Source organism: Hyposmocoma kahamanoa, unplaced genomic scaffold (assembly GCF_003589595.1).
Source record: "Hyposmocoma kahamanoa isolate Upper Pololo Valley unplaced genomic scaffold, ASM358959v1 224, whole genome shotgun sequence".
In the NCBI taxonomy this organism is placed as follows: Eukaryota; Metazoa; Arthropoda; class Insecta; order Lepidoptera; family Cosmopterigidae; genus Hyposmocoma; species Hyposmocoma kahamanoa.
Genome location: NW_020653743.1, coordinates 503,787 through 526,867, shown reverse-complemented (window position 1 = coordinate 526,867; position 23,081 = coordinate 503,787). Strand labels below are relative to the sequence as shown.

General features: G+C 37.9%; 2 protein-coding genes across 2 annotated transcripts in view; one reads left to right on the top strand and one right to left on the bottom strand.

The window, feature by feature from the left end:
- LOC113228207 (lysine-specific demethylase lid) overlaps positions 1–12,382 on the bottom strand; it is a 21,021-nt gene extending 8,639 nt beyond the window's left edge. Inside the window, exons 1-18 of the mRNA XM_026461455.1 lie at positions 12,176–12,382; positions 8,134–8,211; positions 7,696–7,834; positions 7,248–7,417; positions 6,842–7,061; positions 6,552–6,763; positions 6,020–6,181; positions 5,720–5,836; positions 4,897–5,008; positions 4,121–4,257; positions 3,788–3,894; positions 2,298–2,450; positions 2,106–2,217; positions 1,545–1,739; positions 1,281–1,459; positions 1,029–1,200; positions 682–880; positions 100–215 (exon numbers count right to left, since the gene is read on the bottom strand). Coding sequence (XP_026317240.1) covers positions 100–215; positions 682–880; positions 1,029–1,200; positions 1,281–1,459; positions 1,545–1,739; positions 2,106–2,217; positions 2,298–2,450; positions 3,788–3,894; positions 4,121–4,257; positions 4,897–5,008; positions 5,720–5,836; positions 6,020–6,181; positions 6,552–6,763; positions 6,842–7,061; positions 7,248–7,417; positions 7,696–7,834; positions 8,134–8,211; positions 12,176–12,382 — 2,787 coding nt within the window. The remainder of the gene's footprint in view (positions 1–99; positions 216–681; positions 881–1,028; positions 1,201–1,280; positions 1,460–1,544; positions 1,740–2,105; positions 2,218–2,297; positions 2,451–3,787; positions 3,895–4,120; positions 4,258–4,896; positions 5,009–5,719; positions 5,837–6,019; positions 6,182–6,551; positions 6,764–6,841; positions 7,062–7,247; positions 7,418–7,695; positions 7,835–8,133; positions 8,212–12,175) is intronic.
- Positions 12,383–15,403: 3,021 nt separating this feature from the next.
- Positions 15,404–23,081, top strand: part of LOC113228239 (calsyntenin-1) — a 265,570-nt gene continuing 257,892 nt past the window's right edge. The window contains exon 1 of the mRNA XM_026461506.1: positions 15,404–15,645. Within this exon, the coding sequence (XP_026317291.1) occupies positions 15,561–15,645 (85 nt within the window). The 5' untranslated portion in view covers positions 15,404–15,560. The remainder of the gene's footprint in view (positions 15,646–23,081) is intronic.

Below are 23,081 nucleotides of genomic sequence, written 5' to 3'. Positions count from 1 at the left end.
ATATATTAACCGATTTGGAAGATGTATAGGGAATATGAATATATTAACCCTGCTTTTGAGTCTGCCATAATCGGATAAAAATATGAGAAGCTTTGTTACCTCTTCAAGCTCTCTGACACTAGCGGGGTCGGTTTGATCAAGTTCTTTGTTCAGAATGTCCGCGGCTTTTGACTCAAACTCCGCTGTCTGACGCAATACTTCTTTAACTGCTGAGCCTGTACAAAACATACAACAAATAAACGTCAAGTAACTTCATGAATTTTTTTTAGTTGCTAACACCTAAAAAAGAATTCCTACACCACAAGTCTCAATGAAAAGAAAACGTAAAAAAACGTGTCAGTTGAAAATTATAGACTTAGGTGTTAGGTTAAAAAACTTTTTAAAATCAAAATTATTTAATACCCAATAAGTAAAATTCCAATGGAAGCTATGATAAACTTCGTTGAAATTACACAATTAAAAATTAATTCTTTCTCTAAGTGCTTCGGTGGCTCTGGGCAGGAGAGGATTGACAAATTCTGAAAACATTTATGGTCTCTTACTCGAATGGGACCCGTCGACGACTGAATTATCATGCCTCTCCTCTTTCCATAGAGGAGACCAGAATCTAACAACGATATAAATTGCTATATAACTAAAACATCTCTAACCACTTTTAAGTTCTAATGCTGTTAAACTCACCTTCAGGTAAGACGCAGGCTAGACCATCGATTTCGGCAGCGAACAAAGTTAACTCATGGATAGTGAGCCTGTATTTGGGGTCGTGGTGTCTGGTCCGGGTGCGCATTTTGTTCAAATCCAGCTGTTGTATCACTGAAGCGCATTTCTCGGCGTCTTCTATTGCCGTTTCTAGAGCTCGCACTAGCTCGGTTTTGTGCATCTGTTCGGGACGAAAACAAAATTAAATTATTTCACACGTTTTATTGAAAATATGGTTTAACAACCAGTCTACTGAAGGCTGGTGAAGAAATCGGTGCCGCGAACGAGACACGATACGATATCGCGATACGATCACGAAGGACGCTAACCTTGAGATCGTGAGCTCTCTTCAAGTGCGCTCTCAAGCCGTCCAGGTCGCAGGTCTTGGGCGTGTCCGGGTCCAGGGCGTTCTGCACGGCCTCGGCCCACTCGCGGAACTGATCGGACTTCTTCTTCAGCTTCTCCAGCATGGCCGGCAACTCGTCCAGGGTGTAGCGGTACCTGCGGGCACAGGCGCGTCGGCGGTTGAAGATCGACATCGCAAGGCCGCCGCGGAGGCGCAGACGCGGCGGTTCGCTCACCGCAGCTTGTGCTTGACGGGCGCGCAGGCGCAGAGCTCGGCGTGGTGGCGCAGGCACGCCACGTGCGGCGTGCAGGGGCACGTGACGCACGACAGGAAGCACGTGGTCTTGCACAGCTGGCACTGGCGCTCGTCGTCGGGCAGCAGCTCGAACGCCTCGCGCTCGGCCTCCGTCACGCCCTGCGAACGACCCCTTCGGTTCAGTCCGGCGCGGAACGAACTCGGGCGGAGAAGCGGAGAAGCGAAGAAGCGAAGAAGCACCGACCCAGTCGAGCAGCGCCTTGCGCAGCTTGCGCTCGTCGTGCAGCATGGCGCGCAGGTCGCGGTAGGCGGCCAGCGCCACGCTCAGCGACAGCGCGTCGGCCGACAGCGCCATCTTGCACACCAGCTCGTCGTGCGAGAACACGCAGTAGCGCCGCAGCGTCGAGTAGTGCAGGATGCACTCGCGGCCCATGCGCAGCTGCAACGCCAACGACATTGCACACCCGTCCCGTCAGACCGGACGCCTTTTTGATCGTTAGCTCCTACATCGACTATTGCTACTTGTGCAAGTGTACAGCAAAAATGCTATCAAAATATTTTTTCCAAAATTTTGAAGTGAATTAGTTATGAAAAATAGTAATGAAATTTGTCAATACATTATTTACAAATTATTAATACAAAATGAAAATTTTAAATATATTACAAAATGTTCAAAATCGACCACTTGCACGTTTTTACACGACTACTAAATTCAATGTTATAGTTGTTCGAATGTTTGCCCGAGACACGTTTTTTGTGATTCTATTTAAAGTGTTATGCAGTGACACATCAAAAACCCACATACCCAGTCGGCCGGTGTGAAGTTCACGGCCTCCGCAAAATTGTAGCCCTGGTTGAAGCCGGCGTGGTACGCGCGAGGGAACGTGATTACGAACTCGCCCGCGTGCTGATCCGTTCTACACAGCGACAAGAAACTTAGTGGCTTTCAGGTTATTAATTTTTTTATCGACCTTACTGCTAAGGTAGAATATCGTACCTGTACACTGGCACCCCGGCCTTCATGAGTATATTAGGGTTCATGATGGTGACGAGCTGATGAAGAAGATCTGGCTGAAGATGGAACAGTTCGGGGGCTTCGGCCTTCATCGCCGCTTCGAACTGCTCTGCTTTTGACCCTGGGACTCCATACCTGATACAATAAATTTCGCGATTTTCTCAATAAAAAATGGGCAATGTTGTTAACCTTGAAGCACACCTATGAAAAACAGTCAGATTTTGAATAACCCAAATTATACCATTCGAAAAACACATTGCCAGTTTGCATAATAAAAGATTAAACAAGTCACCCGGTGTAAAATAATGGAACGTAAACAAACACAAAAAAACCGGTGATATACTATTAGTCGTCACAATGTAAAAGGCCCAATATGACAGCTAAGAAAGACGATGGTATGTAACTTTGAATGCAATCAAAGAAACAGAAAAAAATACATATTTTTTTGTGAAACATAACATAATTATGTTAGACCATATTTCAAGTATTATTTTACCGAGACAATTCAATTTCACTTTAAAAAAATGTTTTTGATTTTCAATTTTGATAGAGATGTTAAAATTGGCAATATGATTGAAAATCAAATAATTATACATACAAGTGATACTTTCTCAAATGATGATTATGGCTCATCCTGTAATGAAAGTGAATAAAAATTTAAACTATGGGGTTGTTTATTACTTTGTTTCCCAATTTTGTTATTTAACTACAAGCTGTCCTCGTGAACACTGTTAATATATCTTCACTACAATAACAACCACAGGTTGTCGTTGTGACCATTTAACATACTTATTATTTATATTAAAGTCTATATTGCTTCATAAATGTTAATTGTTCTATCTGGAACTGAAAACCAATGATCCTAAAAATATAATAAACGATCATAGACTCGCAAAATTTGTAATCTATTTCTCGGGAGAATTGTTGTGGTTACCGATATGTTTAGTTCACAACCCTATTTACGTTACGACGACGAGTGTCAAAACGTGCCTCTTATTTTGTGACGACTATAACGAGTAAACTAACCGATTATGAATTGAGATCGATGATTAGAATCCCTGTGGTGGCATGTACCTATTTATGACTTTAATTTCTAAATTATGTATATTGTTTACTGTTTAGTTGCTCTCGATAAAGGTAAAGGAAAATACCGTGAAGAAAACTTGCATGTCGAAGAATGTTCACAACCTTTGTGTTGTATGTGAAGGTGCCTTTAAATATTATAATAATGTGGGTAGCTGGTGGTGGTGCTCAAATATATCAGTCATTGTTAACACGTCTACAGTGTATTATTGAATAAGCCCTTTCCAAATACTACACTTTGGAAAACTTGTTCAATTCCCAACCCCCTTTTTAGGGGAGACCCGTGTCCTGCAGTAAGACGTACGATGGGTTCACGAAGATGAAACGACCACAGAACCGCTGACGTTTCAACTAATCTGAAAGATTACAGCATCATCATATAAACTTACCACGTCTTCGGTTCTCCCCAATGCAGGTAGTTTATAGAGTAGCTCCAGTGATCCTCGTTGTGCCAGCAGAACGTCGCGAAGCACATGCCTACATACAGCCATGGCACCTGAAATAACGTACGTGTTAAAGCTACAGAGTTAGATTAGCGAAGATAAAGATAACCCTACAAGGTCTGTCAGATTACATTACATTACGATTGCGGAAATCAGATATTCTACACATTCGCCAGTTAATTTCACAAGTGGTAAGTGGTTGCTAATTGTATCATCGCGACCTTTGATGCGAAAACCGCGTCCACGATCAGTGGAAGACCAAAGTGGCCGAGGTGCTACCTTCATGCCCGAAATGTCTGCGTTGATGTGTCCGAGCACGGAGCCCTCCAGCACGGGTAGGTTGTTCAAGTTCCAGCTGGACTCGGCGTACTGTTGCTCGCCGGGGTACAGGTGCGCGCTCGACTTGGTCGGGAACCCTGTCGCACAATAAATCCGTTCTTTCCAACTCAATTCTTATATATTTAAGCTATTTGGCATATTGAATAAATATATTACACGTAGTACTAGGCAGTTTTACATTCTTTTTATTCTCTAAAAGTACGGACGTCCAATTAGAGTTTATTGTTTATTTATATTCCACGTAGAAAACATCTAATTTAAACTTTTAATCTTAGCTTGTCATGTTATGCACCACCTGTTAATTATTCTGAATCCTGCTTTTCGGTTGACTGGTAGAGAATACTTAATGGTATTAAGGCCCGCCGTTTGTACTGTTGTGTGAAATTAAGTTTAAATACATAAATAAAACATTACACGTTTAATAATAAAATATTTAAGCTTAATAAGTGCCTGCACATTTAAGGAACATTACAGCATGGAATTTCACCAATATACCGCCACCATAAAACATAAGTTGGCAAGTCCCATGTGCCTGTAATTTCACCAACACTCTTACCCTTTAAAACCAGAACGCAGTAATGCTCACATTACTGCTCGGCGGCAAAAATAGGTAAGGTGGCCGTACTTCCCTGGACGAACTCTTTCACAAGACGCAATACTGCTACTTTCGATATACTATCCTGTTCGAAAGTGTAAATATGTATGTAAAGTCTTACCAGAGCCATGGTCCATGGAGTGCAGGTCGGCGCCGTACTCGACGGTGACGTCCTCGTCAATCGATGAAACAATTCGCCAGAACTCTTTCTCGACGGTTGATGTCGGCACCATCTAAGATCAAAAATAGCAGGTAACTATTGTGTATCGAAAACAGTGAAGTCGCTTTTCAATCTGCTGTGGGCACATTCTGTACGATTACTATCTCTTTTTTCTCCGATGGTTGATATTTATGTTTATGTACTGTTATCAAATATTTAATTATTTTGTTTATTTTAAGGTATTACACAGGTATCTGTAGGGCTAGCACGATAAGACGAGAGTTGCGCGAGAGCGACATAAAATGCAAGATGTCTATGAGAGAGTAGCAGTATCTCGTGCTTTATGTCGCACTCGCGCTAGTCGCGCCCTATCGTCCTAGCCCTAATTGTTTGCATATCATTATGATATAAGCATAAATTACGCGCTCTGATCAGCTATTATTATTTTTTAAATTGTTACCCCGAGGTTGCCTGGAAGAGATTATTGTTTAGCAATAATGTGGGATATAATTCTTCAATTCTTTTTTCTTTTGTTTATTTTTGTACTTGTTCTTGTGTGCAACAAAAAATATTTGTATTGTATAAATAAATTAGTTGAATGAATTACAAAGGACTTTTACTTGATTTTTTTACAACTAGTTTCTTATAAAAATGGGCGATAGACTGCGAACATTTTAAAAGTAAACTTATTTCGAGTATTTCTTTTTTAAAGTTGTTTGACAACGAAAGCTAACTGCAATGTAGCTGAACATCACCCTTACAGTGGAGAGTTAAATATACTTACGTGTACAGGCATGTTAAAGTAGTCTGATTTGAACTGATCGGCCATCTCCCCGAACTGCTGCAGCGTGTATTCGCGGCTGGCCTGCTCGAAGCCGAACGCCTCGGTCGGCTTCGACACCTGCGTCGGAAGATTCGCATTACGGGCAAGAGTCAAAGTTTCAAAGTCCATTGCGTACGCGACAGTGTTAGCATCGGCTCGTGCAGCAGCGTGCGCTCCACGTCGAAGCGAGTTAACTGTGTGTAAGGAAATCGGTACGCGACACACACAAATAACGGGACTTGAGCGAATACGCGGCGCTACCTCCTCGGCGATGCAGACCGGGCAGCGCCAGTCCCCCTTGGGCACGTCGTGCAGCGGCGGCAGCAGGCAGAAGGTGTGGTAGGAGTCGTCGCAGCCGTCGCACAGCAGCATCTGCTCCTCGATGTCGCCGCGCCCGCACACGCGGCACATGTACTTCGCCAGCTGCACACGGCGCGACACGGACACGTTACACACAGTAGCGTCATTAGCTTTTTATATATCACTATTCATATGTTGATTTGTTTACCCGTAGCGCTCATTAATTACAACCAAAATTCGTTTTAACAAATTCGCAACTGGGTTCCGTTTCAATCTATTCAACACGCTGTGCGTTCGTAATGAATAATTATCTTGTAATTTTTTTGGCGTTTCGTAGTTCATTGTCAATTTGTTTATATAATAATATATATATCGATACATGTGTTTTTACGGTTTTTAAGAGTAACAATTAATGAACGCGTCAGCGGTGTCAGTAAAGAACGAGCGTCGCGTTTTCGTCTCACCGCGACGCCAACAACCCAAGAGAACTGACCGGGTCGTGCGGCTCGCGCTGCAGCGGGTGCAGCGGCAGCAGCGGGTGCAGCGGGTGCAGCGGGTGCGGCGGCGACGCGGCCGCCTCGGGCGCGGGCGTCACGGACACCGTCATGTTGGACATGCGGTGCTCGCGCAGCCGCGTGGAGCGCGTGACGCGCGCGCGCGAGCCGCAGCTGCCCGCCGCCGACATCCACTTGTTCTCGCGCGGGCCTGCAACACGCACACGCACGCGTCCCTCGCCGCCCGGCCCACGCCCGAGCCCCGACCCCAAGCACCGAGGACACTCACTGCGCCGCGTCTCGGGGCTCTCCTCCTTCACCTTCACCGGCGTCTTCTCGGGGTCGGCCAGGGCGCCCTCGGCGTGGCTGCCCTCGGCGGCGGGCTCGGGCTCCGCCGGCTTGTAGCGCCGCAGGGGCGGCGGCGTGGCCGCGGGGGGGCACTTCGACGCCGACCGGCTGCGCGTCGTGGTGGCCTTCTCGGGCGTCTGCTCGCCTTTTACCTCGATTTTCTGTTGGAGTTACGCGCGCCTCCTTTTATTAGTGAGCGAAAACGGCGATTCCTTCACGATCACTAGGACCCTCGCTCGTAATGTAGATTACAAACGAGCAATGAAAAGTACAAAAATTATTAAATAACGTTTTGATACGATACGTCTAACAACTAGGACTTGGTCGTAAACAAGAACGTCTCCTACCGTCTCCTTGCTGTCTCCGATGGCACCGTTGCTCTTGAAAACGTCGTAAGGATAAAGGATGCGCTCGTAGTGGCTCTTCAGAATGGAGCCGATGCCTTTGCCTTGCGGGTGGCCCATGCGCCGCGCGATCTTCGACCACTTGCGCTCCGATGTGCATACATCGAAACCACCTGGACAAACATCCTATTATGGGTATCCAATAGACACAAATTATATCATATCTACTGGAAAAGTATATAGCACCTCTAAGGACCTTAGTAACGGCCATCGCTTACGCGAAGATTATAATTTCAATTTCTGAACTCCAATTATTCTACTTAAAAGTGATACTGTCATCGTGTCGCGAAGCACCCTATTACGATGCAGAGACCGAACATTTGCAACACAGTTGCAAAATCAAAAATTACAAACATGGAAGTAAGTAAGTAAAAACAAACTTAATACATACCTGCTTCTCTGACAATCTTGTGCAAGGCATATAAGTCGAGCGGCTTACGCTCCACTGTCGGGATTTTCAGCACGGAGCCTTGTAACTCCCAAAACTTGATGATCTGGTCTAGGAAGTTTAACTTCACCCGGGTTATTGCCTGTAGTAGTCATGAAGAAATTACAATTAAGATGCTGTAGTACATGCTGAAATCAACTCAAAAAAGCAAAAACAGCTAGATTCACCTATACATAAATGTCTAGTCTTTAATTTAGGACACCAAATAATGAATCTATGAACAGAGTACCATATTTACAACCATATAATTTTGACCCTTTTGAACTTTCTGTGAATCATATTTCCAATGAAGCTATGTGATTTTGACAGAGCACAAAATACACGAAGTAGATTAATTAAATTTTACATAATATCCAGAAAAAGTAACCACATATAACTTACCTCCAATTCATTTAACCGTTGAATCCGAGGAGTGAACCTGAGACGATCCACATCCACAGCAAAGGGTGGTTGCCAGTGCTGTAACAATTTACTATTCAGTAAACAACTAATACAACATGTTGTAGCTATGACAGATGTGACAAGTTCGAGAGCCACGTGTGAATTGGTAAGACCATGTGAAACAATTATCTATTTATTCAACCATTTGAGCTAACAATAAACCAAAAATAATTTATTATCAGAAACTTCTGAGCATTCATAATTTAAAAAATCCTATATGCTGTACTACATTTAATGTTAAAAAGAACAACCCTCCCTAACTTATAAGCATGGTAGAATGTAAATTTTACATTGAACTGTAACTTTATATCTATATGTTAACATATCTGTATGTTTGTCCCATACGCATTTAATTATTGTTCATATTATTGTTATAAAACTTTCGTGAGTTGTTGTGCTCATGTCAGTTAAAAGTTTATAAAATTATAGTTTCCACTGCTGGGTATGGGTCTCATTTAAGAGAAGGTTTAAGCTTAAACGGTAGCTACCTTTTCAGAGCTACGAGACAAACAGTTCAGCTGGACACAGCTAGTGTTGTCATGATGTATTAATTACGGAATTGTTAATTTTTAATCCAATAAAATTACCTTTTTATTTACTTTAATATAATATTTAACTTATTCATAACTGATTATTGTATTACTTCAAAAAACTGATGAAATTGTACAAATTCTGCCATAAGAAAATGGACCACGTGTTTTATTTAATCTTTTATTTAATCATATTATCTTTACAATTGCAATCTTCTGTGACGAAAAACTATAAACAAACTCGGGATCTCTATCAGTCAAGAACTTTCAAACAATGTCATGGTAAACAGAGAGAAGACTGTCTTACAACGACAAGCTTAGCAGGTGTATATTGCAGTTGTACAGTAAACATTTATTATCTAGTGGAGTAATTTTAATATAATTTTTTTAAGTTTTATTATTGCTTATTTTTACTCTTCTGTTATCCTCTAGACTGTGGTTGAGTAAAACATGATAGCGCATAGACAATAACATATTCCACCAAGGGAAACTTTTTAACTTCTACAAACTGTGGATATTTGCAAAAGGCATAATCCTGTAACCTTTATGCACAATTAACTTGTAATATGATGAAATACATAAAACTATCCATCTCTCCACATGGAAAAGAATTACGACAAATGACAAACACCTACTACTACAAACCTATACTTTTCATAACAACAGTAGTCAGTAAGATAGATAATAGATTGTTATTATATTAAAAAATCTGTAAAGCAAGGAAGGTATAGAAATTAATTAAAGAAAGAAATACATAAATTATTATAAACTAATCACAATGCACATTCTTTGTTAGCATAGAACAGTGTGCTTATGGTAATTATAGGATATTTTTGTACACTGAAACACAATATATAAAAAATTTATACATCTTACCTACTTTGTAATGTTAACAAGTTTGGTGTGAACCAAATGATCTTATACCATGAGAAATATTTGGATTTGTTATGTGCTGACTAAAACTGAGGATTTCCAATTAACTGATATCAGATAGTTTGAGAACTATCTGGTTATGGATTGAATCAAATTAATAACAGATAATCACATACTCAAGCTTCATCAATAATTCAAAATATGAAATGAGTTTTAAACATCTACACTAAAAGATAGTTTCTATGGTACAATCCAGTTCTGTACTGCATGAATAATAAAGAACTCATTTTTTTAAAGACAATATGAGCATTGATGTCCGAAGTCAATACCAGAACCAGTTCCACCTCCAGCAAATCAGAGTTCAAAATTAAATTAATTACAATTACACTTCACATTGGTAAGATTGAAGCAATCACACTCGCTTTATTAGTATCAAATGTCACTGGGGCCGAACAGTTACCATGCTGGCCTGCCACACAAAGGTCCCGGGTTCAATTCCTGGGCTGAGCGGATTTGTATGGCCTACATTCATTTGTCTCGTGAGTTCGGGTCTAATTCCTGGTTGTCTAAGTGTGTGTACCTGGTACCTACGATACAGTTCCCAAGTGCGGGGCTATGAGTGTAATGCGTTATTATATATTATTATTTCAAGGACAATATTGTGAGAAAACTTACAAATGGGAATTGCTCATAAAACAATTTTAAAGTGAATTCCAACTGGTGTAATAGTGGATCTTTATTGTGAGCTGCAGTTATTTTTATCATATAGGATGATTTAATACAAAACCATTGAACTCAAAACACATAAAAACATTTATGTTATTGCTTCTGACACAGCATTTGCACTATCTCTACAACTCAGGATCCCAACCTTCTCTAGATAGTCTATCAGAGATCAAACACAATACAAAATAAACAAATAAAAGCACAAACAAACTTCATCTGCGCAAAAGTCTACAACATTCACAGTCCAGTCATAATTTCTAATAGTGTTTAACCTATGGTGCAAATAAAGGTGTGTTATGCTTAAGGCCAAAGTCTGCATATCAGTGACCCTGACAGATGACACAATCTCAAAACAATTAATATATTGTTCAAAAGCTGGTATTTACAATATATTCCTATTTTAAGGTATATATAATGGATATTGGTGCAACATTTGTCAAATTGTTAGTTCTCAAAGGTGCATTGCTTTGTTAGCATCAATTCACTTTACATTAGAATCACACACAACATGTTGCGAGCACTCAGTATAGGCATCAAGTAATTCAATAAAAGATAATTATCATTGCCTTTATCTACATGTGCTAGTATCTTTAGAACTATTAGGTATTATCAAAACAGATATTAGCATATTACTCAATGGTACTTCTACCAAAACTTGCACAAGTTTGTAACTTTCTACAAATTTTTTATTTCATGTTTTATATTATTTTTTCTATTAAAATGACAAATATATTGAACTCTTGAAAAAAATCTGGTGGTCGTTATTAATTTTGATCACAGTTTTGTTACAGAAATAAGCGACAGCAAGGACTTTTACAACTTTCTGCCATAATTTGTTGATATACTTTTGTATATTTACTCATTTAGAAAACAATTTCATACCAAAGAGGATATAAACATTAATAAACTTCAAAAATGTAATGAAATGTTCCCCAAACATAATAAACAGTTACAAACAGTACAATTTTTGATGGTATTGCCTGTAATTATACATATTTTAAGGAATTAAAAAATATATTGAATGGTTATTATGGAATTATGTGTAATGTTGTAATTTTAATTGTGCTTTTTGGTTATAAAACTGTTACGCAATATTGTGATCTTAAAACCATTATAGGGAACCAATTAAGTAAAAATGTAAGAAAAAATGTATAATAGAAGATAATAATCAATTGTATAAAGGTAATGAAGAATTCAATTTTTGATAGTATAAATATTATCCTCATGGCAAACTATTTATTTTAGTCTATGAACTAGGAAAATATACGTAAAATGGTGGTCATAATATGATATAGTGTATGTAAAAGTACAAAGTAGGCTGTACATACAAATAAGTAGGTATGTATGTATGTGATTATTCAGACAGGTAGTTAATATGCTTATGCATAAAAAGTGCCAAGTAACACACCAATTTCTTGTATAAATCAAAACAAAATAATGAAAAATTATGTGATTCTACCAAACAGGGTGGTTATTAAAGATGTACGTTGCAAAAAAGTCACGACAGTTCTTTTTTTAACCAAACCATCGTAGGCAAGAAGCACGACACAAAATGGCAACCTGATTCAACTTACAATATGCAATTGCATTTTGGGCCTGTACAATGCACTTTTGGCCACTATGTTGCGATCACGCGATAAATCGACGCGTATTTACGGTAAATTTGACAAGAAATCATCATTAATTTTGCTGTCAGCCCAGAAATCGCAAGCTAATATGGTTGCATCACAAGACAATAACCTACGCTTTTTAGGGTTATAAACCAAACAAAAACCACTAATTTCAATAAGAAAACGTAAAACTACAGCGTAAACGGTAAATCTGATTGTTTTATAACAAAGAAAATTACTTACGGCTGGCGGTTTGATCTTGCATATCCCCGATTTCTCGGCGATAGGTCGAATTTTACTGATGTACGCAAGGGGGTCCAGGAATTCTTCCGGCGTTGGCTCGAAGACAGGAGCCTCCGGGGGCACGGTAAATGAAAAGTTGTCTGGCTTCATGGGGGACGCCGAGTCCCCCATACTGACTTCGACATTAGCTTCGTCACATTTTCCCATTTTTGAGAAAAACTGCAGTTCTCACTAATGCAACTTTAATCACCACTTTAACATTATCCTACGTTAAGGTATGAATAACGCACGACCACATAAGAATAGTATCATGAAAATTTGTCTTTCCATAAGGATTGCAACAAGATAATTGAAATTATCACCAACAAATAACACAATCCACTTGCACGTCCGCCATGCGAAATTGAACTTTCGAAACTTCGGTGCTGCCATGGAAAATAAAATATTTACATGACATGTGCATTTACAAAGCCAAATCAAGCAGTTTCACAAACGTAAATTAAAGGAATGTGCACAATCTTGAACATTCCCCTGATTCACATGTTTTTAGAGAGCAACAGAAAAGGCAGCATCAAGGCCCCTATTTAGATGTCTTGTGGTTAAATGTTGAAATTGACAATTTTCTGGAATACATATACACAACGAAAAATAACTGTAATTAAATATTTTAATCCTGAATAAAATATTAATCTTAATTGAAGAAACTTATTTAATTTAATTGAAGTATTTTAAACACTTGACTTAATCAAAAACTTTAATAGCAGTTTCATTTCATGTTATATCCAAATATTATTATAATATACTGATAAATTAGATTAACCTTCAAAAAATCAATTTATTTTATTCTAGAAAAATATTTGATAACAAGAAATAATAAATAGGGGGAAATAATAATAACAACGATATTTATTTTCAGCATACTTGAAGTCTTTGTACGGTAGCAATACTGCCGTGCTTACATTAATATCAGTGTATATTTGAAGTACATAAAGACTTAGGGTCGTATTCTAGAACTCTACTCAATGCTCAAGTCAGGATTTGAGCAGACTTGAGTATGATTTCAAGCATTGGAAATACGCCCCTAATGGCAAGGACTTGGGTATGATTTTTAATGCTTTGAATCATACTCAAATCCTGACTTGAGCATTGAGTAGAGTTCTAGAATACGACGTTAACTCTCTCTCACTGTGACTCAACACGAATTTCATCGTTTTCATTTCATTTCAGCGCGGTGGCCGCGTGCATCTCACTGTCATGGTAAAGAGCACTCTATTCATTTAGCTTTTACGTTTTAACATAAATGAGCATCACGGGCGCGCCGGCGGGTCTGGCTTGTTTTCGGTCGACGCGGCGACCGCGCAGGAGCCGGCCGGAGGCCACGCGGCTACCGAGCGGTTGCATTATTCAGAGGAATTTAAATGTTATTGCCTAGTAAATAGAATTCAGATTCGCCATTAATGAGTAGTAGGGCGGTCGCCGCGCGGCGGCCGAAAACTTTCGTGTCGTGCAACTGAGCGCATAGTCTTCTTATCGTAAATACGGCAGAACATTAAATTATGTCAAAAACAAACATTAACGCGTGAAACACACAGATAGCGGGTGTGGTTCGGACGCGTGTCGGATCGGGACAACGGCGGATCTTACTCCGTGTATTTATATAGGCGACAACGCACAGAGCGCGAGCGCAGGACAAGCGCACGTGCCCGCGTTTGGTGTTTCACGCTCAAAGAAAACAATAGTAATTTAAATTCCGATTACTACTGCATCGTTTATTTCATTCTTGAAAAATCATTGTTATAGTAAAATACAAGCCCAAATTTACTTGTATTCGAAAAATGTAATAATTTATTTGATACTCTAATCATTTTTTAAATTTTCGTATTAAATTTTTTGGAAAAACGCTAACGTTATTGTTGTTTTCAAACGCACTTTTTGCTATATTCATCAACATTTTTTTTGTTTTATTAAGCAAGCTGTTGGCCCGAGTAAATAGACAAAATGCATTTGCGTGGTTTTATAATGGCAACAAAACAAACCAGGTTATCAGGGTTACAACATTTTCTCGTTACAATAATACTTATGCTCTAAGCCAGCCTTTCCCAAAGTGGGCGATAACGCCCCCTTGTGAGCGGTTCAGGCCTAAAGGAAGGCGGTAAGAGATCCAGAAAAAAAATGGGGGTGTTGTGTAGGAAGTCTCCTAGACACCGACTGAGCTCTCGATTCTCGACTACAACTTGTGAACATCAACTAATATTAATTAAGAGATTGCTCAAACTAACTTGTTTCGATATTTCTCTCCATGTAGTTCATATATCTGTCCTGTTTTATTAAATAAATAAAATAAAAATCATTTCAACCGGTCGCTTTGTTTCGAAATGAAAGTAGACACAAACAAACAAATAAAAGGGCAACAGACACAGTTTCGCATTTTAATAGTCATTAGTATTCCTAAATAGGTAATTTTCGTAGATAATAGACCGCGGGCAATCATGTTTTAACAAGTTTTTGTTAAATAACCCGTGCATTCCTGTATCAATCGGCTGGTTCATAGAATTCTTGGTTTTACTTGTTGAGTACGATTGAACGTCGAATGAGATAAACGAGTTTATGCATGATTGTCTTATTCCTGTCGGTGCGTGCTGCTTATGCAATCCTATATAAACAACGTAATATTTATTTTATTTTCATTTGCGGTTTCGCGCGTAATAGGTAACCAGTAGATATTTATGTACAACACTTAGTACGTATTTCTCAAAACAAAACAATGTCGGAAGTAAAAAAGAAGAGACGGCAATACTGTGCGGAATATATTAAATTCGGATTCATTAAAAATCCCACAAACCCATCGTCACCCTTGTGCCTTCTATGTCTAAAAACATTTCATTAAGGAATAGATATCTAATATTGTGAGATATTGAAGCGAAATGGCATAAAAAGAATACACGAGCGATTAGCAGGATTATTATTATTTTTTGTACAATTCCAGCCAATTGATATATTTGTTGTACAACTGATTGCCCAATGCCAACTCATAATTAATTTTATTTTTATACCAAAACACTGCAAAGATATGAAATTAGTATCGTTGTCCTTAATTAAATCATGGAGTCAAAATGTACAATATCGATGACGCAATAAGCGTTTAGTATAGCAACATTTTAATTAAGAGTAGTGCAGAACATATCTATAAAAAAAACGAACCGAGCTTCGGAAACGCTCACACCCGAACACAATCGATGAGCACATCCGTCATCCGCCGCCATTTGCGAAAGAAAGGCCGATCGCTGCTCTGCAGCGCGAGTGTCATCGGTTTGATTATGACGAGTGTGTAATTTGTTATTTACTGTATAACTGTGAACTCTGTGTCGACATTAGATCAGTTAAAATGATTGTGAGATTTTGGAGCGTTTTGTGCGTCGGAATTTTGGTGACTTCTGTGCAGAGCGTGCACGGAAACAACGACAATGAAGGTACAAAAATATCAAAATTTTTCATGTGTATCTATTTACTTTGTTATTTTGTGCGTATTTGTGTGTGTTTTGTAATTACCTATTAGTCAAATTTTGCTATATAGACTAAATTGTTAAATAAAATCTTAATTTAGTTTGGTGTGTTTCATAAAAGTCCAAATTTGTAGTAGTTAAAAAAATTATCAACCAGGTTCCCTGGTGTCCTATCTTTGGAAGAGCTTCTCTAGGGTCGGGAAAGTTTCTTAAACGTGGTTGTATTGGGTCGCCTATGGTCGCGTGTGGGTGTCGCAGGAACCGGCCTGACCACTTCTTGAGTTGCATGGTGCACACATTCGTACTGTGACCTGCCGCCGACCGAAGCTCTGCTCGTGGGTGTGCGGCGCTTTTTGCCGTTGATTCATTCATTTTATTAGAATTGCCTATTGTTCTCCTTTAAGAATAACCAGAAAGCTATCAAGAGGTAGTTTGTCTGTGTCCTTGGTGTTAAATTGAAGACACTTTGGAATAACACTTTTCAAATACAAATCAAGTACACTTACAATCATCATTCCTTTAGGCTTTTTAGAAGTTATGTTTTTTATATTCTGAATGCCTAGAATTCCTAAATATAAGACATTTAATACTGAATCCCGCATACTTCATGGTTATGGAGCTCATAACATCATTGAATCTAATTACATTGTGAACTATTTGATTGATTTATATAAATCAATCAATCAAATGATTTATATAACAAGAGATATTTCTTGTTATAATTAAACATTTTGGAACTACAAAAAGGTTTCAAGAATTAGGTCAAAGGTTTGGAATGTGACTAAATCCCTCTTGACTATATACTATGTTAGAGCTATATTTAGCAAGTGGCTGTTTATCGCTTTAAAAGCCAGAATTAAAACTAAACACTACTTTCATACCTGTCTGAATGAAGCTAGACAAATATTCAATTTTTTTTAAATATTGTGCATTTAATCTGCTAAGCTGTATGTTACGTGATTGTAGTTTATTACAGTAAATCCATAGCTTGTAGTTATACCTCCTGAAACAAATGGTACACTTACCCTAAAAATTGAGGTAAGTTAACTGCACATTAGCTTTGGGCATTGTTTTAATGTATCAAAGAAAATGTATGAAACAAAATATCACACATCTTTACCACCTTTCTTCACACTTGGAAACAGGAAAACCTTAATAAGAGTTCAATTATATAGTACATGTGAATTGGACGGCAGTGCATTGGTTACTGTACAACTAACTGGTTAATAGTTTGGCTAAATACATTGTTGCAAGTACAGTTGTGGCCCATAATAGTATACCTGCAAGATACACTATTATTACTTTGGTAGGTTTAAACTACTGTGGTAGAATGTAGATGACAGAAATGAAGAGTGTAATACTTTTGCAGGAAGGTAACTGTATATTTAAGCAAACTTACGTCCAACAGGAGACATCTGGATTATACTAAAATTTTAATGATTGATCTACAATTGCCAGTTTGGTAGGAGGTACTACATTTTCGCCTATTTAGGAGGCATTTGATGACATTCTTCTATGTCAGCTCAGTGCACTCAGTATACATTGTTTTGCTCATGGGGGTAAGTAAGATCTTGTCTTTCCAATTGTTTCCAGGCGAATATTGCGGGAGACAGGTGTTAACTTTATTGATGGACCTACAGGAGTTCGTCAGGGATCTCATCTCGAGCCTCTACTTTACAATGCGTACATGGTTCATGTATGCCCATGTATATTACCCTCCTGACGCATGCTATAGAGTGATGATAAGAAAATTATATACATATAAATTTCGTCTGTTGCGGACTGTGTACCATTGCAACATGATTTAAACAGTCTTCATGAATAATGCACTGGCAACAACATCGCAATTGATATCATCAACTATTGGCGTATCAAATTTACACCTTACGAACGGACATTGGTGTCCTCTTCGATTCCAAAATGTTTGTCTGGGCATAGAGACGCGATTACTGGCAAAGCATAGCTACATAGGGTTTAAAATGCGCATATGTCAATCTTTGAAACGTTTAACTAGCCTTAATAGCCCTTATTACACTTACCTGAATATTTTTTTTACAGTTCGATTTAGTGGCCCTGCTACTTACTGTACACATCAAGTGTTTTGCGTAATATTCACAGAAAATTTGTGTTACATCTAAACTTAAAATTGCAGGCACTGTGATCCATTGATCCTGCAGGAAAGGCGAGTTGTGTTGGATGTGGGTTTATTTGCCGTACATTTTACGAAATCCGCTCTAAAATTTTACTGTCCGCGCCAAAGCCCCCGGATCAGGTGCACACCACTATTTGCTATCCCTTTTCGCCCCACTAATTATGGCATGAAGTGTGCTCACGGAAAATGTACGCGTTTTTATAAATAAATATGCTTGATTCATTTGTGAAATTTAATTTTAACTATTCCAATTAAGTAATAAACATGTGATAAGAAATAATAATTTACGTACTTTTTTGTTTTTTACTTCATTTTATTACAAGTTTATTGTTATTGAAATTAGCGTGTTTATTTAGTACTCAATTATGCGCTTGCTTCGACTATATTACTTCGCATATTAAAAATAGACAAGTAGTTTAGGTTGAATTTGGGCTATGAATGAGAATAATCAGCCAAAATCCTTTTTAATGCAGAATATACGCAATAAGTGTGTACTAATAGGAACTTTTACATAATTATTACTTTTTTTTTATGAAAGTGTATCAAGTAATATAATAATGCCTATTGTTACAAAACAGTTAAGGCATAGTACTGAGGTCTCTGACTCTTGAGCTAAATTCAAATTCAAGCATACCTTTATTTCGTAAGTTTAATAGATTACACTTGAAATCATCAAATTCATTAAAGTCTTAGTGACTGTAGAGATTATACTTTGTAAATTAACATTTAGAAACATTTATCATCTACAATATTTGTTTCAAATACGTATTATTATTAATCGAGACAACTTGAAAGAGCTAAACGGGTCACTCGCTATTATGGATTTTCGTCATCAAAGTGCGCAAAAGCCGAATATAATGGAATAAAGTTTTTCTTTGACTACAGTTTCAAACCTCGTAAATTACAAATTCTTAATATAAACCCGATTCTCATTATGTAAGCGTAAGCTAGGTATGCATAACTTGTGTTAAGAAGCCAGTCTGGTCCCCTAACTATTAGTCTATTTCATAACAAACCAAACTGATTACATTTGTCTTTCTATCTCCTAGTGGCATATCGCTTTGTTTAAAACTTATGTATTGGTTATTGTTTACGATCATTACTTTACGTAAAAAAGAGCACATGCGTCATTGGCGCTACTTACTTACGCTTATTAGAAAGCACCATTTATATGCTAAGCTGACTAATTTCTAATAAAATAAAATTTAAAGTATTCTGAGATATAATAGAAGTCTCCACTCCACGGACAAAAATATTATTCGAAGAATATTTTTCCAGGGATATTATTTATTAACGGAGTAGCTGCGTTAAAATATGCTCAAAGCTTCTAAGACTTAATGAGCGAAATAAATGTACCTTACTTAAAAACCATCAATGTACAATTTAATTTACAAAAAACTTTTTTTAAAATATATAATAGACACACGCTTGGCCACAATCTCACCTGATGTTAAGCGACGATGTGACCCACGATTGGACGCGTTTGTCTAAAAAGTGCCTATTCACTCTAGCCTTGAATAGCCCCAAATTGTATTTTTCGGGAAATACAGGTAAAGCATTCCATTCTTTTGCCGTACGCATCAGAAAGGAGGATGCAAAGCGCTTAGTGCGAATAGGTGGAATATCAACGACATAAGAATGGAGTGCTCCGGACCTTCTAGTCGACCGAAGGAGGAACGGTGAGGGCGGAACCAAATTGGAAAGTTCCTGCGCACATCCCCGCACGTCCATGAAATGTATCCGTTAGAAAACCGACAAGCAGGCTACTTTTCTGCGATGGTCGAGATTTAGAAGCTTCGACTCCACAAGAGAATTATTGTTAATAAGTCTCTTTGCTTTTCGCTCCACCGAGTCCAAGGCAGCTAACTGGTAATGGGCAGAGCCGTCCCAAAGGTGGCAGCAGTACTCCATACAGGATCGAACTTGTGCTTTAAACAGATTTAAAAGCTGTTCAGGTGTGAAGTACCACCTGACCTTGTAAAGTATGCCTAGTTTTCTGGCAGCAGTTTTTAACAAGAACTCGATGTATGCCTTGATGCCCAAAGTTGAGGTTGGATGGTAAGTTCAGACCAAGTAGCTCAAGGTGCCTTATCGAAAGAAGAAAGAAAGTCGGAGTAAGGTGTAGGGGACTCCGTTTTGATGTGAGAAGACACACCTGTGTTTTAGTCGCATTAAACCTGAACCTGGAGCCTTGTTTTGTAATTTACATTCTGCTCTTATAAATTACGCTAACGTATTTGAAATTTAAAACCACGTGGCGACTATAAACTACTTACAGTATTAAATAAATATACCTACATTTAGCTTTAAAACCTTGCTGGCGGCAATGTGATACTCTTATTGAGCAATGTTATGTACACTAGTGACTGCATTCACCGGAATGTTGTTATTACATTGGCATTCATGACAACCTGCAAGTTTTACAACATTGAGACTGTGAATAGGAAAATTTAAACGTTAGTTGGTTTTCTATATAAAATTTAACTATTCCGGTGCGATGTAAGCGCCACTGCAGCGCGGTGCGTATTAACGCCTTTCCCGCTATAACGCAAAACAAGGCCGCTTCTCGTCTCCATCGTGTGTGTGCGTGCTAGCCGCAATAGCATCTTGATGGTCTATTGTTACAGCACCTGATAAAAACGAACAATTATAGATGTAAATTAAATAATATTAACATACTGGCTTGTCTTACCAAGAAGAAGTAAAACATATTATTATTATTATATATTGATCTCGGTTATAGTAATACCTCCATATTACCAAACAGACAGTAACTATAACGTTGCCTACTAAGTAACTGTGTCGTAAGGAGAGACGTATAAGGAGGATGTGCCATAATCGTCTCACACAGCAGGCATGTTGAAAATTGCAGATTACTTGCAAACAAATTTTCAAAGTAGCAGAACATCTGCTGAATTTTATAATAATTCATAAGTAATTTATTTGTGAAAATACTTTCAACATTAAGCATACAATAAAAAATAAAATATTGAAGGCATTTTATATATATTTATTTACACACACGCACTTCAACAGGTTAAACCAGGTGTGGATGTGCGTGTACACATGGATTTAATAAGTCAGTCAGTATTTTAAGTTATATGGGTAAATTTTAGTGATAATAATAAAATGTAACAAGAAGTCAAAATAATGACTTGAATAACGTCAAAATAAATACGCAAATGTCATAAATTAGACAACGAAGTTAGGGATTTGTTACGTGAAAATTTGGACACTGATATTGTACATTTTATTATTCAATAGGTTGCTTACTTAATTGTTTTTAAATAGCATAAAGTTTTTCTCTGCACCACCTGAACACCTGCGGTAAATTATTGGACATTTTTTTGCGCTGTTACAAAAATAATTTTTATATTCTTTTTAATTAATATTGTTTCAAATGGAAACGAAAATTAATAAATGCACTTATAGCATTTTCCTATCGCATATCCGATTATGATGAAATTAAACGTCGTATAAGATTAATTGTCTCGGTATTTCATAGACAATGCACCTCGCGCGTTGTCCGGGTCACGACAAGCGCACGGAACGAGTGATATTGTGTTTAAATATTCTATCAATACACATTGGTGATTGCTTTTCTTTGTCCGTGGTAAAGTGTTGCTGCAGATCCCGTTTGGACAACAGCACCTATTTCGACAAATTCACAAATCATTTATCTGTGTAAATACAAATTGTATAGAAGTTATCACATACTTCTATGTAGTATAGTTTCAATGTGCCCGACCAAAAATTGGATATTCAAACTTATTGAAGGTATAATATTGTGCATTTACCCATATGCACTAGAAGTAATAAAAAGCAACATAAACTAGGCGTAAGAAATATAATTTAAAATAGAGTCTAAAAATAAACTGGTTGTTTTAAAAAATTCACAAAATCATTATATTATTATACTGTAATAATATTTCCTTTCAAATTAATTATTCAAATTTGTCATTTGCGAGGTTTACATTTTTGTATAGCCACAAATTATGGTGCAACAAAAACTATACTAAAGATTTAAGCTTCTGCGTAATTGGATGAAAATCCTTGGCGGCAACCTGTTTACATTTTTCAGTTTGTTTCCATGTGAGATATTTGAAATGAATATTGTAAATTATAAAAATGGACAAAAACTCCGTTTACAAAAAGCATCCCATGGAGTTCCTTACTCGTTCTTCTCTGGCGAACCGACTTTACGAATAAGTCGTAGAAGGGTTCAATCAATGTGACAATTTCATGTGAAATGAAGAATATATTTGAATAATACTATTTTTTACCAAGGCTTCTGGAAAAAGGGAAAGGAAATCAAGGAGCACAAAAACCCTGCTCATGTTTTACATTTATCATTTTGTCACTATCTAGGACACGCGTGAAGATTCTTATAAACAATTAGTTTGCTTCTAAACATTCTTATTTTAATCCATAATAGCATTAAAACGGAAATATTTGTGCGCCCATCCATTGGCCGTAACGAACGCGGTTTTGAAACGTTTATTCTGGCTTTATCGCTCAATATGTGTGACTAATTACATGCTTAGCTCACCGGTTGATCCATTGTTGGTAATGCTCTTCTGTGTTAACGCACTACGTCCTACTGTATGACATAGGTCAAAGTCACACAAGCGCGATACCTCAATGGGAGATGAAGTGGCAACAAATTCTTATAACTTTCCTCGACAGTCTTATACATTTTAAGCGATAATTAATAATAGATTGCATAAAAGTCAGTGGTCTAGACCCGAATCGAACTCGGGCCCTTTTACACGAGAGACGAGATTTCAGCAAACCACGCTTTTTTATGATACAAATTACGGGACGACTGGTGATACAAGATCTGAGGAGCACGTCCCCCTGAGACGTAAGTTGACAAGTCCCATGTGTCTCTAATTTCACCAGCACACTTATGCTTCAGAACCTAAAGGCAGTAATGCTTACTGCTTGTTGGCAGCAATAGGTAAAGTGGATTTCCCTGGACAAACGCTTTCACAAGGAGCTCTGCTGCTACTAACTATATACACGTGTATGTACATACACATATAGGTAGCTAACGCTACCGCTATTACATGTTACTATTCCTACTACTATTTGGACTAAATTAATAACCAAATGTATACCAAATGTAACACACCAACAGTCATTAATTTGGTATTCAATTTGCGTTCCTAAAATCAATGAATAATGTTTGCATATTCATCAGTCTGAACTGGAGCTCACACGGACCTAGGTCTTATGTATTTGGATACTG